Source organism: Neocloeon triangulifer, unplaced genomic scaffold (genome assembly GCF_031216515.1).
Source record: "Neocloeon triangulifer isolate White Clay Creek 2 clone unplaced genomic scaffold, ASM3121651v1 ptg000001l, whole genome shotgun sequence".
In the NCBI taxonomy this organism is placed as follows: Eukaryota; Metazoa; Arthropoda; class Insecta; order Ephemeroptera; family Baetidae; genus Neocloeon; species Neocloeon triangulifer.
Genome location: NW_026775544.1, coordinates 1,968,817 through 1,983,344, shown reverse-complemented (window position 1 = coordinate 1,983,344; position 14,528 = coordinate 1,968,817). Strand labels below are relative to the sequence as shown.

Sequence of the window (14,528 nt, the reverse complement as noted above, 5' to 3'; positions counted from 1 at the left end):
AAGGATGTCAAAAGATTTAAAATATATTATTGAGGATTGCAATAATATTATATAATCATAATAAATTATACATTTATACCTAAATGCATTTTGATCACAATTGTATAAAAGAGTATACAATTCAAAATTCAAACGATTTTAAATGACTTTATATCTGTGAATGAGAACAGTATGTAGCATCACATCTGTCTGACTTAATATAAAATATTTTGTAATTTAAATAGTTGATTTAACTCTATGTTAGTGTTTTTTGTTAATACATACAATTTTAAAAATTAAATTCCCGTTTTTATTGATTGAAATTATTAAAAAAAATAAATATATATAATTACATTGTTAATTTGATTGTGTTATTTACATTCATTTTAAAAAATCGTTTTGTATACAATTGTTTGCTAAATTTTTTAATGATGTTTTGTGATTTCCAGATACATAAAAAACCAATTACTATGTTATGGATCCACGCAAAATTTTAAACGTGCAAATCCGTTGTGTTACTCACTTTGGCTCAATTTGAACCAATTAGAGCGGCGCTCATGAGTACAGAGTGGCGCACTGTGTTTGCATAAGTCTGCAAAGAGCGTGGCAGGAGCAGAGGCGGAAAATTATTTTTAAAGCAAATTCAAGCACCGCGAGGTAAATAGCTGAGCCGCAAATTTGCGTCACCGCGCGAACAGTCCACTCGCAGCTCTTTCGTGACATCGGCAAATCCTAACCGGCAGCCTTTTTTCTCCCTCTGCCGATTCTACAATTCTTCAAAAGTTTATCATGAATTCATAAATATAAAAACGAATTATTTTTCTTTTTCTGTAAAACAAGTTCCGTCAAAATAATCATTTTGGAAACGTGTGTGTGCGCGCACCCGACTCGAAATGTAGCCGGGCACTTAAAAAAAACAAGCAGAGACAAAATCAACAAGACAACACGAGATTAAATCGCCTGGAGTCGCTTCAAAGCGGAGGAGACATTTAGCTCACAGACGAACAGCTGGTTCGGAGCTAGTGTTGTTCTTTTTTTTTTGAAAAAGTATTGGGCGTCTTTGTGGATTATTAATTGGCATCCATAAGCGACGAGAAAAAAGATACTTTTGTAAACATTTTCCTAGGAATCACATCTTCCAAATCAACAAAAGCTCGTTTTAAAACTTTGATAAATTATTTACCGTTTATCATTGAATTCATCAAACGATCACCAAAATATTTTAAAGACAATGAAAAATGTTTTTGTTTTCTTTTTAATTGTTATTTTGATCACAAATGAAATGTAGCTTTTTTATATTGAAAAATTTTCATCATTTATCATAAATATTTTATATAGTGGTTACAGGAAATTGAACAAATTTAAAAAAAAAAAATATGACTCGATATTATGAATTAGCGATGAGGTCAGGGTTTTGATAAACATGTGACGTCCCTCTTGGGCAATTGGCACTTGACTCTCTCCCACTCTCTCTTTTACACTGAGGAACCAGTGCGAAAGTAATTTTACATGCTACAATCACAATAAAATAATTCAATTTGATTGCGATATTCGGTGATTATGTAAGTGAAGCATGAAGATGATTTTCAAGTTTTGATGTTGTGAATTAAAAAAAAAAAACAAAAAAAAAACATGGTAATTTTGAACTTCCGCGTTTTATTTTTATTTATTTTGAATATTTTAAAATTTAATATTATTGTCAGCAAATCAAAAGAGGATTTCTAAAGTGAAAATGACAGCTTGCGGTTTGAACAGTTTCCAATGTGCAAATAAAGTCTGTTTCGACGTCCAGCAAGTCAAGTTGTAACTCAAATCCGAATGTGGAGCGTTTTATTTATCGATCTGCTTGTGCAAACACGCAGACGGTCTTCTCTCTCGCTCAGCATAAAAGTGAGCGCCGGTTTTAAAAATAGCCCGAATATTGGGGATGACTTTGACGTATATCTCCGCTGGATCTTTCATAAAAACTCCCGAAAACCAGGACGCGCGTCGCGAGATGCGAGATCGTTTCCACACGCAAATAAATATATATTAAATAAGGTCACCACTTATACTCTAAAAAAACTTTCAGCTCTCGCCCAGTTTTATTAGCAATTATCCAAAATCAAAAGAGAGTTCAAAAGAAGAAATTTCGAAACTCGGCGAGCAATAAATATATCAGAGGGATTATTTCTGAAGTCGTAATCTGTTTCTCCGAAGGCGACACTTCCATCATAATACTTAGCGCATCAAATTAAAATAGTGCAACAGGCGACACTTGACTCGTTTTTTTCTTTCCCCGTCTTGCTAAAGCCGATTAAATAATACGTGCGCAAGTCTTGGACGCCGGCCAAATTGACCTCGATAAAAATACTTTGAATAATGAAAGGACCAGAAATCAGAAGAAAAATGTTCAACTTAATTGCGAAGTCTCGTCGCCCACCTAAAAACATTCCTTGAACAAAAAAAAAATAATAGTTTTTTCATCTGACCAATTAATTGGAGCGAATTCATTGAGACGTGTACACGCTGGAAACTGGAGAAGTCGAAAGGGAATGAAATATTTGCGGTCTGGAGCAGCGCGTGATGTCATATCTTGACGACTCACCTGCAACACAAACAAAAGGACCCATTATAAATAACCGGCCTTTCGATCGCCTGTTCAAATAAAATTATGCAGAAAGAGTGACGCAATGAGCTGAGCGAGACCCCTGTATATTTGTTGACCCAATGAAAAGCATGCATCCGAGGCTGAAGGATTAGTTTTCAATTTATGCATCGTTGGCCTGCCTTTCCACTCCATCCTTCTTCTGGTTCTCTTAAATGGATATATCACTTTTATTTTTTTCCGAAAGCATCAAATGATGCAGGTAGGTCTTCTGTTATTTATTTGACTCTCTTTAATACGCATTGGTCGCCCTGAACCGTCGCGCGAAAGAGTAATGAAGTCATCGGAATGCGGCCTAATTGCTTGGCCGCTGACCAGTTTCGTCATATAAGACCATTTTTCACGATTTAGCAAAGCCCGCGAGCGCCTCGCTATTTTTAGGGCTCGCAAATTAAAAATAATCGTGTAAAGACAATGGTGGTGCTGAAATTAAACGGTCACCCCGCTCGACCCACTCTGTGCTCCGCGTAAACAAGCAGATAGATGTGTTTTGTTTTAGAAACTCAAAAAAAAGAGGAAAAACACGGGAAAATATAATGAGAAGATAAGGTTTGGCCTGCTTTTTAATCACGAACAAAAAGTATTAATTTAAAGTAAAAAACCTAGGAATATATACATATTATTAAAGGGTTTGATTCAAAAGCTATAAATGATTAAAAATTAAGTTAAAAGTCCATGATTTTATGCAACCTGCTGTTCATAAGTGCTTGAGGATTGCTTATTTCTGGATGAACTCGATCGATACCTTTGCATTGTTGTCTCGAAATGTTTGATAAAGCTGGGGGATAATTTCTGAATTTCAAATTAGTGTCTTTTTTTCTGAATTATCTTTAAGGATTAGCAAGGAAATCAGTCCGCTGGACTTTGCTATTTTTCTAAAAAGTTGCAATCTAATTTTTTAAATTCTTATTAAAATTTTCACAAAATACAACAAATAATTGCAATAATTCAATAAATAGATAGTTGCAATAACTCATAAAAATTAGGAATTTAGTCTTCAAAAATGTTTTTCTTTAGAATTAAAAATCAGCAGCCATACGCAAACGAGTTTCGTCATTGCCTTTTAAAAATAAATCCTCTTATTCTATTGTTAAGCCCGGTTAAACAAAGGCTCTTTACAACCTGCCACGAAAAGCTGCAGTTTCACCCCATCAAAGTGCTTCCCTTTGGTACGATGAATGGCCGCATTGATTAGAGAAATCAGCACGCGATTTGGAAAATCGAGAGGAAAAGGACGGAAATAGACGAGTGAAAAAGTTTCAAACTTTGCTGCGTCTGCGAGAAGCGCGTGCTTTCTTTCGCATTACATCGGACAGGTCATGCGATCGTGGGTAAGGGAGACGGCTGGGCTCCTCAGGTATCGCATTTCGCTCAAAGTCGCAGTCAGTCGGCGATCGGCAGCCGATTGAGTGCGTCCTGAGTTAACGCGCCTCTGGATTACGCGTCTTTAATTTATAGCCATTGTTATTCTCCGTTTTCAGGTAATTTCAATTAATTCTTTTTTGACTTTGTCACGAACCTTGACATTCCGACCCCCGTTTTTTTTTTATTGCTTGAAACAAACGCAAGTGTGTAATTATAGACGTACTTGTTACCACTTTGATCGTTTCCATTTCTAACATACGCCGGCGGTTGTTTAGGAAATCGAATCCGGAAAGCCAAGGGTTTTGCATGTGGATTTCAATTTCAGCACCGCAGGTGATAAAGTGCGTTCAAGTATTGCGGATTTCACATTTTCCCTGCAAGCCTAGTTGTTTAATCGTGCGATTGCAGGTGCTGGGCTAAGGATTAAGCATCTCAAGTGTCTCTTTTTTTTATCGAAATAACAACTTTGCCTGAGAAATAGCTGCGGGCGAGGCTAAATTTGGCTGGGAATTTCATTGAGTATTTGCAAACTGGGTTACTATTTTGATCACTCTTACTCTTGGATTAAACCAGAACTGGAGGCCAGCTGCAGTTCCAAATTGTGAGCGGTTAATGAAGATCAATTTTTTTTTAAATTGGTCAGTTTTTAAAAACATCAATGTTCATTCATTGTTTTTTTAACCAATTTTTTTCCTTGAAAGCATTTGGCACTTAACAAACTTTGATTGAATTATCATTTTATGTTGGACTTATGTTTTGTTAATTGTTCTTGAGAAAAGACACAAATATTTGCAACAAGTTAAATTTATTTTGTTATTTTTAAGCTGTACACTGAAAAAAGACGCTCTAACTGACTAATGCAAGCAAAAATTGCTTTAATGTCAATTAGAGCGCGAGTGCAAGAGAAAAGAAAACAAGCTTTTGACTTTTTTTTACAAAAAATCTCGTATTTATAAAATATTCTTTAGAGCCTAATTTCTTCTTTGTTGAAGAGATAATGTAATCAAAATATCGCAATTCAATAAATTTCTTTGAAATTAAAAAAAAAAATTAGAAATAAAAAAATGAAGTAGTAAATTTTTTACTCCAAAACATAGGTGACAAAATCTATAAAGAAAAATTTAAATTGTAATCAAAAAGTTTGGATTTTTATGAAATTTTCTATTGGCACAAATTACAACCCATAATTTTGTTCTGTGAATCAGCGTAAGCAGTTCAAGTTTGAAAATCGTAAAGTACAGCCTGAAATAACATTGAGTACTTGCTAGTTAACCGCGTGCGCGACGGTTTTCTTTCATCGTGTTGGTTCGGGGCAGCACCCGGCTCGGGACAATTAATTAGACCGTTGGTCCGTACGCAGCGTGTGTGCGTACTTACGTGTGTGTGTGTGTGTGTGTGTGTGTGTGGCGGTGGGTTTTGTAGTGCACAGGGCGCCCACTCGGCCGAGCTCTCTGACAGAAATATCCTATCCTGGCAGTCATCACTTGCTTTACCGCGCCGGTGTATTTTCAACCGCGGCTACACGAATCACTTTTCCTCTTACTAATCCCCGGTCTCGTAATGCACTCTCGAGACAAAAAGAAACACCCTCGCTACTTCCGGCCGCCGAACTTTGACCCTGCCATTGACCTTTTTCTAATTTTACTCCTTTTCGCTAATTACTAGCAAAGGCGCCACCTTACGCCACTTGCCAATTTTTATTTTTAAAAAAATATTCCTTCAAAAATAACCGGGCAATTTTTTTTTAAAGTCTCTGTGCTTTGACTGCTGATCGCGCCGCGACTCGTGTCGTGCACCACCCTATTTTTATTGGGTTCGCCTCGCGAAGTCACTTTGAGCGTAGAGAGAGCCAGAGACCCGCCCACACTCGCGCGGCTAATTAAACGGCACTCACCACCGGCAGGTGCAGCCTGATGAATATTGATGGACTCCTCTTTCATTCATCTTATTCATTTCGTCAAAAATCTCAATAACTGTAAATTTTAGCAGAAAAGTTAGTCGACAAGTTTAATTGCAAATAATAATTGAACCACTTTAAATTGTTTAATTTAAAGCACAAATTTAAAAAAAATCTAATGAATTTCATGAACAATAACAATAATAAATTACTTTTATACGCTTTTTATCTTTATTTAAATTATTATAATTACAATAAAAATGTTTTGCAACATTAAATCCAATTTTATTCAATTATAGTATAAATTTTAAACTTTAATGATGTAAGATTGAAATAATCTTACAATTATTTCAAGCAATAAATAAAATAAAAAATCTAACCAGTCATATCAATGTATTTTATTTTATGCAAAAACTTCAGATTTCCAACACTTCTGATGCATTATGTCAAAATTGCAAACAGAATTTAATAAAATTGGCAATGAAAGCATGAGTGAAATTCATTAAACAATGTCATAATTTAACAAAAATTAGCGTCAAATGAAATTGTCTCATAATTAAGTCTCTAAATTAATTAATATAACTGTCACATCATTTTTACCTCCATATAATTCAAAATTATGCTTAAGGCTAGTTTAATTCAATCACTTTAATATGGAAGCTTTCTTAGCCAGATATATTTAATTCTACAGTGCATTTTCAAAATAGAACTCTACGCAATTAATCTAGAAGCGATTTTTAGATTTTTAAGTCGCATCTCCCCCGCACTTTCAGGGCGAAAGGGTTTAAAATAAATTCACCAGAGCAGACTGACTTTAGAGATGAGAGAGCGTAATAGATCACACACGACCACGCACAGCCGCGAAAAGTGACGCTCTCTTGCTGCACTTTCCGCACGACGTGTATAGAAGTGCTGTGTTTTCAAAACAGATGCGCTGAGAGAAGAGTTTATTAATAAAATTGCAGACAACTTCCCGTATAAACAGGCAGAGACTAATTGGACATGAAAGTACTCTAGTGAGGTGTCCCAAGTGTATAATATAAAATTTTCGAGCATCCTGAAATTCTGAGTGAAAATTTTAACTTATGGTACGAATGCTATAATTCAAATTTTTTTCATTAAAACGTTTTAATTATTAAATAGGGTCGTTAATTTCTTCATTTTATTTTATAAAAAAAAATGAAACTGGTCATAACTTTGTGGCTAAAACAATACGTGGCAAATCTGTTTGAAAATTTTGTATTAGAAAAAGAAGCATAAATTAGTATTAATATTTTGGAAATTACAGAGAGGACTTACAATTAAGTACCTTTATTTGTCTAGCCATATTTTTATGGTTTAATTTATTTCTAATCAATTTTTTCACTTTATTAATTTAAGCTTTTTAAAATGGCATACTATCAATTGAAAACCATTTTTAAGTAAAATGTGCTCATAATTTGGTATTATTACCCTTTTGTTGGCCTTTGCAATTGTAACTGATCGTTGGCGTTGGTAAAGCCTCTCTCATCTTCTTTTCAATACAAGTTCATTTGGAATCATTGTAATACAACAATCATGTTTCTGTGTAATTTAAACTAATTGCAAACACATTTCAAGAGCATCGATTTTACAGTTGCAAAATATCAGGAAGATCGAAAGCAATTTAGTATTAAGGCCGTCGCGATTCGTTAACTTTGAAATTACACCCTCTTGAGTCGGGAGACCGAAATCGCCAATTGGGAATTCATTGGGCACTCGAGTTTACGAGGTGCTGTAAACCGATCGCTGCATGTTTATGCGCGGCTGCAACTATTTTCGGTCGCTCATCTCACCCCCAACCGATTGCTTTTAACTCGTCTCGCGCGCGTCTTTCTCATTTTTATAAATCCTTTTAATAGCCGACGCGTCCAGCAGTCTTTCTTTCGCGTGCGTGTTGTTCTCATATATTCACAGCAGAAGCGCGTTTGAAAGCAAAAAAAGCTTTTTTCCGCGAAAGTTAATATTAGCAGCGGGAAACAAAGTTGCGCTATTGGTGTTGGCACTATGGCCTAAGTTGCAAACGGAATAGACCAAAATATCTTTTGATCCGTTTGCCTCTTTTTTATGGGTGATAAGAAATAGAAGGACGAAAATAGAAACTCAGTTGTTTCCTGACGCACAGAAGTATCAAAAGAGTGCCGAAATGGAAACCAGACTTTTTCTTTTCGAGCGAAAATGTCGACAACATATGTACAAAAATAAATTATAAGTTTTATACAAATTTAAGTCCAATAAGACTATTTAAAAATAAACAATTTGTTCGAGAAAAATTTCTGCTTAAATTTTATATTTTTCAATGCTAGCTAATGTTAATTATAATTATAGTGCCATTGTTATATTTTATGTAACTGTTTTATTTTTGAAATATAATACAGCTCTTTTTTTAAAACATGTCTTACATGTCTTATTGCAATTTATTGGTTTCAATAAATATATATAATTTATATCTTAATACATTAAAAAGTATGAAAAATTTAATTTTCAAATAAAAACAGAATTAAAATATTATAAAATAAAATAAAATATAAGTACTGAAAAAAATATATAAATTTGATCAAAAACAATTTCTAATTTGCAAATTTAACAATTGTTACAGCAGAAGTAATGATGCACTGATCGCAATAAAAACAAAGTTTGCGGCCAGAAGATGTCACAGCCGCCGCAGTGGCCGCCGCCGGGGCACCTCGGCCCACCGGGCCACCCGTCCTCGATGCGGCCGTGGGGCCGCGCCTCCCCGGTGCCCTTCCGACCCGCCTCGCCCTACTGCCCTTCGCCGCCCCCGATGAGACTGCCGCCCTCGCCCGCTCCCTTCCACCCTGGCTACGGCTCCGTGGCCCGTTCGCCGGCGCCCATGTTTGGCTGCCCCTCGCCCAGACCCTTCATCCCCTGCCCGAGACCGAGATGGCCCGTGGGTGCAGGACCGGTGCCCATGCCGCTCGGACCTCGGCCCTTCAGGCTGCCGCCACACCAGGTAAGGAATTTTAAAATTTCTGTCTATATTTTATCAAATTATTTTTTACAGGTGCAATTTAGTTAATTAAAACAATTTTCAGTTTCAATAGTTGTTTAACTAGTTTAAAATTGTACCCGCTAACAGAAAATATTTAGATAATATATTATGAAATTACAAAATGATAACAACCATTTCAAAAATCGATTAAAACTGAATAATTTAGAACTTAAAAAGTGAACAATTAATTTAAACACTTTCCTCAATTATTATTATTATTTTTTTAAATTTAAAACAAAAGAAAGTGGAATTCAAACAAAGGCTGACAAGACTACAAGACTAATTGTAACTTTTGCTTTTATTTTATGACCTTATTCCAGTAAGCGCCATGTATTTATGCAGCCTGTAGAACAAGGCTGTTCACCGCGTTGCATAACTTTTACTTCAAACTGTTGCGTTTTGTTTTAAAGCGTCCGAAATCATACGATTTCAAATTCTAGTTCATTTTTCTTTCCTTTAATGTTTCTCATTTAAAGCTGTTATTTACTATTTATTTGATATATTTCATAATTTATTAACAGTGTCAAAACCTTCAAATAATCAGGAAAAAAATTATTTAATTTTTATGTGTGCTATTATTTTGTTTAAATTCAAATAAATAAATTAACAGAAATTTGTAATGTCGAAGGAGACTTGGCCCTTTTAATGTTTTGGTTTCAACTTCAACTAAATTATCTGAACTTTCTCATTCATCATGGCTGAACTTAACTAAAAAAAAAATTATAGATGAAAATCCACTTTAAAATAAAAATTTATTTATTGTTATTTGTTCGATTTGTTTAAACTGTTACATAAAATTTACATTGAAAGAATTGAAAAAATTCTAGCAAGGAAACATTACATGTTTGAAAAGAAAGGCACTATCACTAGCAAAGACTGCTAAAATTTCTAAGAAAACCTCATCAATGGTTGAATACTTAAATTTTATTGCAAAGAAATTAATTTATTTGAATATTCATTCCGTTCTGGAAATAAAAAATTGTCACTTTGTACACTTAAATACGCTTAAATAAAATTTAATGCAGATCAAATTGACGGAATGTGTGTGTTTAAATTAGCAAATTCGCACGCGCTTCCAAAGTTACACATTAATTGAAATTAAAATTTTAACAGACGCAGTCTCCGGTGCGTTGCGCGTCGCCGGCCGACTACTGCTTCACGCCGCCGCACCACCAGATGATGGGTTCACCGTATGCGATGCCGCAGGAGTATGTCGGGGTGCAGCCCGAATACGTGGGGGTGCCCCTTGAACCGCCTCCGCTGCAACCCTACGGCTACCAGCAGGGCGACGGGTACGAGGGCGAGGCCGAAAACACGACCGCCGACGCCATCGCCAGCCAGTCGCAGGATTACGTGGACGAAAAGTTGGCCGAGTACCAGGCCACCATCCACCAGCTCCAAAGTGAGTACCAACTTAATCTCTTTAATTAGGCAGCAGCAAGTTTTGCAATTCGCGAATAGGAGAGACGATTCAAAATAATTCAAATCAGAATTCTTTTTTAATTTTGTTTGCATTCATTCTCCATTCGTTTTAAAATTACGTCTTATCAAATTTAAAAAAAATGAATATAAAAAAAGCATAAAAAACAATATTAAACAATTGAATGGTAACAGATATAAATAAAAATAATAAAAAAAAATAAAAACCAGGCAGACCGCAGGTCACATTTTGAGAAAATCAGTTGTCGTTTAAATATTACACTTTTTCAACGCCGGGTAAAAGCGTGGTTTTAAACAGTTTAAAATTAACACGAAATCCTCCTAGAGTTTGAAATTTCAATTTAGAAATTAAAAGTTGTTTATTCCTGAATTTTTAACAATTTTATAAAAACCCTAAATATTGTCTACAGTTTTTTTTCAAAAGCACAAAAATCTATTTCATAAAAAAAAATATTTTTTATGTATGCATATCAAAATTGCAATAATTATAGGCAACTAAATGGATGCAGAATAGATGACTAGTAAGGTTATAACATTTGATTTATGACTTTCCTTGTCTTTTTAATTCACTCGTTTTATGGCCACAATTAATTTATTCTGATCATTAATGCTTATGGTTACAACATTCTTGGCTACCAACACAACTTGTCGTGTCGCCCTTTTTCCTTTTCTAAGGAAATTCATTGACATCATCAATTGAAAAGGATCGTTCCATTTTTATAAAATTAAAACAATTCGTCACCACGATTACTTGAATGTCAGCTGCATTATAATTTTTCTGTAAATGTGGAGTGTTATGGCGTATTTTTTGCAAGGGTGGAGTCCACAATTGAATAATGCAAATCCGATTGAAAATAAATCCCATTGTCGCGAAAAGCAGTGGGTGGCGATCAGATCAGATCACTCTTTATTATTTTCTCTCTAATGTGACCGTCGTCGCTAGTTATCCTTTGGTGATTTATTGACACATGTTTGCTCTCGCATCCTCTATAACCTTGTGAGTCAGAATTCGAAGTAGTACCTAGATTTATATCAAAACATGTGATGATCGTTTTTGTGTATGCGGTGATGATGCAATCGGAAAGCAAACATAAACCAACGAACAAGAGTTTGCCTCTCAAGGAAACGAATCAAAGATGTCATAAAAGCAGTTTGGCTCAACAGCATCAAGAGCCAAGTAAGCCTATGTTTTGCGATAGAATTAGCTAGAAACTTTTTATAGAGGTATATTAATTTAAACTCTCTCAATTGAGAAACAAAAATGCACAATACAATTTGGAGGAAGAAATTTGATAAATCGTTAAAATAAACTTGCGAATGAATAATAGAGACGATAATTATTTAAAAAGCTTAACACAAATATTTTGTATTAAGTGCTTTTTAGCTACATACAAAATATAGTGCTGAAAATTGTGAAGTTTGATAATTATGTTTTATTCTTTAAATAAGTATTTGTAAAAAATAAAAATATTTGAAAAATAATCAAACAAGGTTGCAAAATATTTACCTCATTTTGGTAAAATTTCAAAAATATCTTGAGTGATGTGAAGTATTATTAAATTGTCTACCACCAACAGAAAATTTGAAAGGGTCTAGGTCGCTCGCAAGTCAAAACAGAACGTTCACTTCCTTCGCTCTCCTCCTTCTCCTCCTCCACCACGCAACAAAGAACTGCGCTTTTTAGTATTTTTTCGGCTGCATGCGAGTGCATTTAGGCGCAGTAGGAGGTTCCAATTAGATGCACTCCCGTGACCCACTTATTTGTGCCGCCGCCGCCGAGCCAGCCGCGACCATAACTATAAATTAGAATATTTATATTTTGCCGCACGCTCGCTTTGCTAGGTACTCGCTGCATTTATCGGGACAAATGTACGATAATTATATTGGAGAGAGAAGCTGCAAAGGGCCATTGATCACGAGAGAGTTGCACTTACTGAGAACGGGTCACGGCGACTGTTGACAGGTGCCCCCTGCGCCTGCGGGTCATATGCAACTTAGGCTGAATGCACAAGAGTACGTTTGAATCAATGAGGGTTTCTGATACACTGCGTGCTTAAATATTACTGCAAAATACACATATTTGCAAATCATTATAGTAAAATCTAACATGCAAATAAAGAAGTATCACTGCACCATGGTCGTCTCTGCATTCAATAGTCGTTTCTATTTTAAACATATATTTTATATTTAGTTCTTGGGTTAAAGAATTGCCTTTGTGATAGATCAATAAACACAAGTTGCAACTAAAGGAACTACAAAATAATTTTAAAATAATAATATTAATACAAATTATAAATAACTATTAAGTTTTCTATTATTTTTTTCTATTTAAATTTAAATATTTTACATTTTACATTATACTTAAAATTTACTTTTTTCAGTCTTTAATATACTATTCATATTTTAAAAGCTATTAAGATTCAAAATAACTTATATTATATATTAAATGGGTGATATTTGGAAAACTTAAAAGCCTAAAATACATAAGTAATTTAAAAGTCACTAAAGACAGCATCAAAAGCTGAACAAGCCACTTTTTCTCGGATCTTGAATTATTGTATTAAAATTAAAATATAAATCACAAAAACAAACGACCAATGAAAATTATACAATAGAAAATACTAGAACGAATAGGTAAAGATTAAAGATACAAATTTATAACAATATTTGACGTTAAAAAAAGACAAATTATAAACCACAATCAGTATTTAAAAATAAAAATCAATCTCGTATGAAAAGAATGTAAAGAGATAGACAGTTGTTAATAAATTTTAGAATTTAGAATGCTGGATTCTCAGTAATCGAACAATAAATTGATCAATTTAAAGTAATTTTTGAAACAATATAGCAACGAGCAGCAACGAGTAAAGAACGATTAATCAGACCCCCACCACTCGCAAGCAAACCCGTTTCGTTCTCCCGACAAAAACAGGAACACTTGGTTGAAAAAAAGGACGACGCATATAAATCGGCGCGGGTTCCCCCGTTTTTTGGCCGCTGCATGGCAACTGCACTAGGACTAAAAAGACAAAGAGCGTGCGCGCGCTCCGAATTATTTCCCACACTATGTAGTTGCCGGCGCTGATATCAAAGTGATTACGTAGTGCGCAGAAACTCGATTCCAGCCAATGTTAAGGTCACGTGGTCGCGCAGAGGCAAAGTGAAAGTGGGTTTGAAAAACGTAGTGCAAAACAATGTGCATTGCTGTCGCGAGCGTGAAGCAGTGAGGAGCACACGGAGCCGCTCGGGGCCGGCAACGTGTTTTTTAAGTGCAGAGTGAGTGATTGGGACATGTTTGTGCAGCGGTCGGACACATGAGCGACCCGTCCAAGGGGCCGCCGAGGCGCGGCGCCCAGCTGCACTCGCCGCCGCCCCCGACTGACACGGACGTGAGTCCAAGACCATTTTCGCACAAGGTGTCCACACCCGTCCGGGACAGTCCCGTTCGAGAAAGGGTGTCCTTCTTCGAGCAGGTGGACCGCCAGAAATCGGTCACGCCCGGCTCGTCGAGGAATGCCTTCGAGACGGTGGAGGAGACCCGTAGACGGAACTTCCAGGAAACCGGACACCCTCGGACGCCCGGTACGCTTTTCCGCGAGAGCTACGAGAGCATCACCGAGGAGGGCGTGGATGAAAATGGAGATAAAGTGGTTCGCGTAGACAGAGTGATTCTGACTAAGAGTGTCCGGGAAGTGTCCAGGAATTCCGCCCACTCGTCCAGCAGCAGCATCGCCTCTCCGGCGAAGGAACAGTCGCCCGGGCCGGACGAACAGGACTCGGCCTACCGCACACGCGGCATGTCAAAGTCTTCGTCAATCAGCTCGCTGGTGTCCAGCTGGGGCACCGGCAGGTTCACCTCGCAGGAGAGTCTGCTGGGCAGTGCGGCGGCGGACAACAGCTACTCGGACAGGACGACGCCGAGTCGCACGACCGACTCGTCCGACTACAAACACCAGCCGTTCCAAACGATCGCGGCCAGAATGAAGCAAATACGCAGCAGGGCCGAGTACGACTCGCACATTGCGGAAATCAAGGGTGAGCGTCATAATTTAGAGACTTTATCTTTACGCACAATTAACAATTTTGAAGGAACACGGCCCGAATTAATTAATTTAATTTGATTTTCTAACATTATTTGCAAACAAAAGTCAATAATAATTTGAATAAAT

The 14,528-nt window shown here is 36.3% G+C and overlaps 2 protein-coding genes across 4 annotated transcripts in view; one reads left to right on the top strand and one right to left on the bottom strand.

Annotated features, from left to right (window-relative positions):
- Positions 1 to 14,528, top strand: part of LOC132192621 (muscle-specific protein 300 kDa) — a 66,882-nt gene that overhangs the window by 1,434 nt on the left and 50,920 nt on the right. For 2 of the 3 annotated variants that reach the window (XM_059612672.1, XM_059612663.1), the window contains exon 1: positions 13,563 to 14,394. In XM_059612672.1, coding sequence (XP_059468655.1) covers positions 13,674 to 14,394 — 721 coding nt within the window. In that variant the 5' untranslated portion in view covers positions 13,563 to 13,673. Of the gene's footprint in view, positions 1 to 8,505; positions 8,881 to 10,032; positions 10,322 to 13,562; positions 14,395 to 14,528 lie in introns of those variants that run through there. The other variant, XM_059612681.1, reaches the window with a different exon arrangement.
- The window catches only part of LOC132192709 (UBX domain-containing protein 1), a 49,587-nt gene that overhangs the window by 5,949 nt on the left and 29,110 nt on the right, over positions 1 to 14,528 (bottom strand). The window lies entirely within an intron of this gene.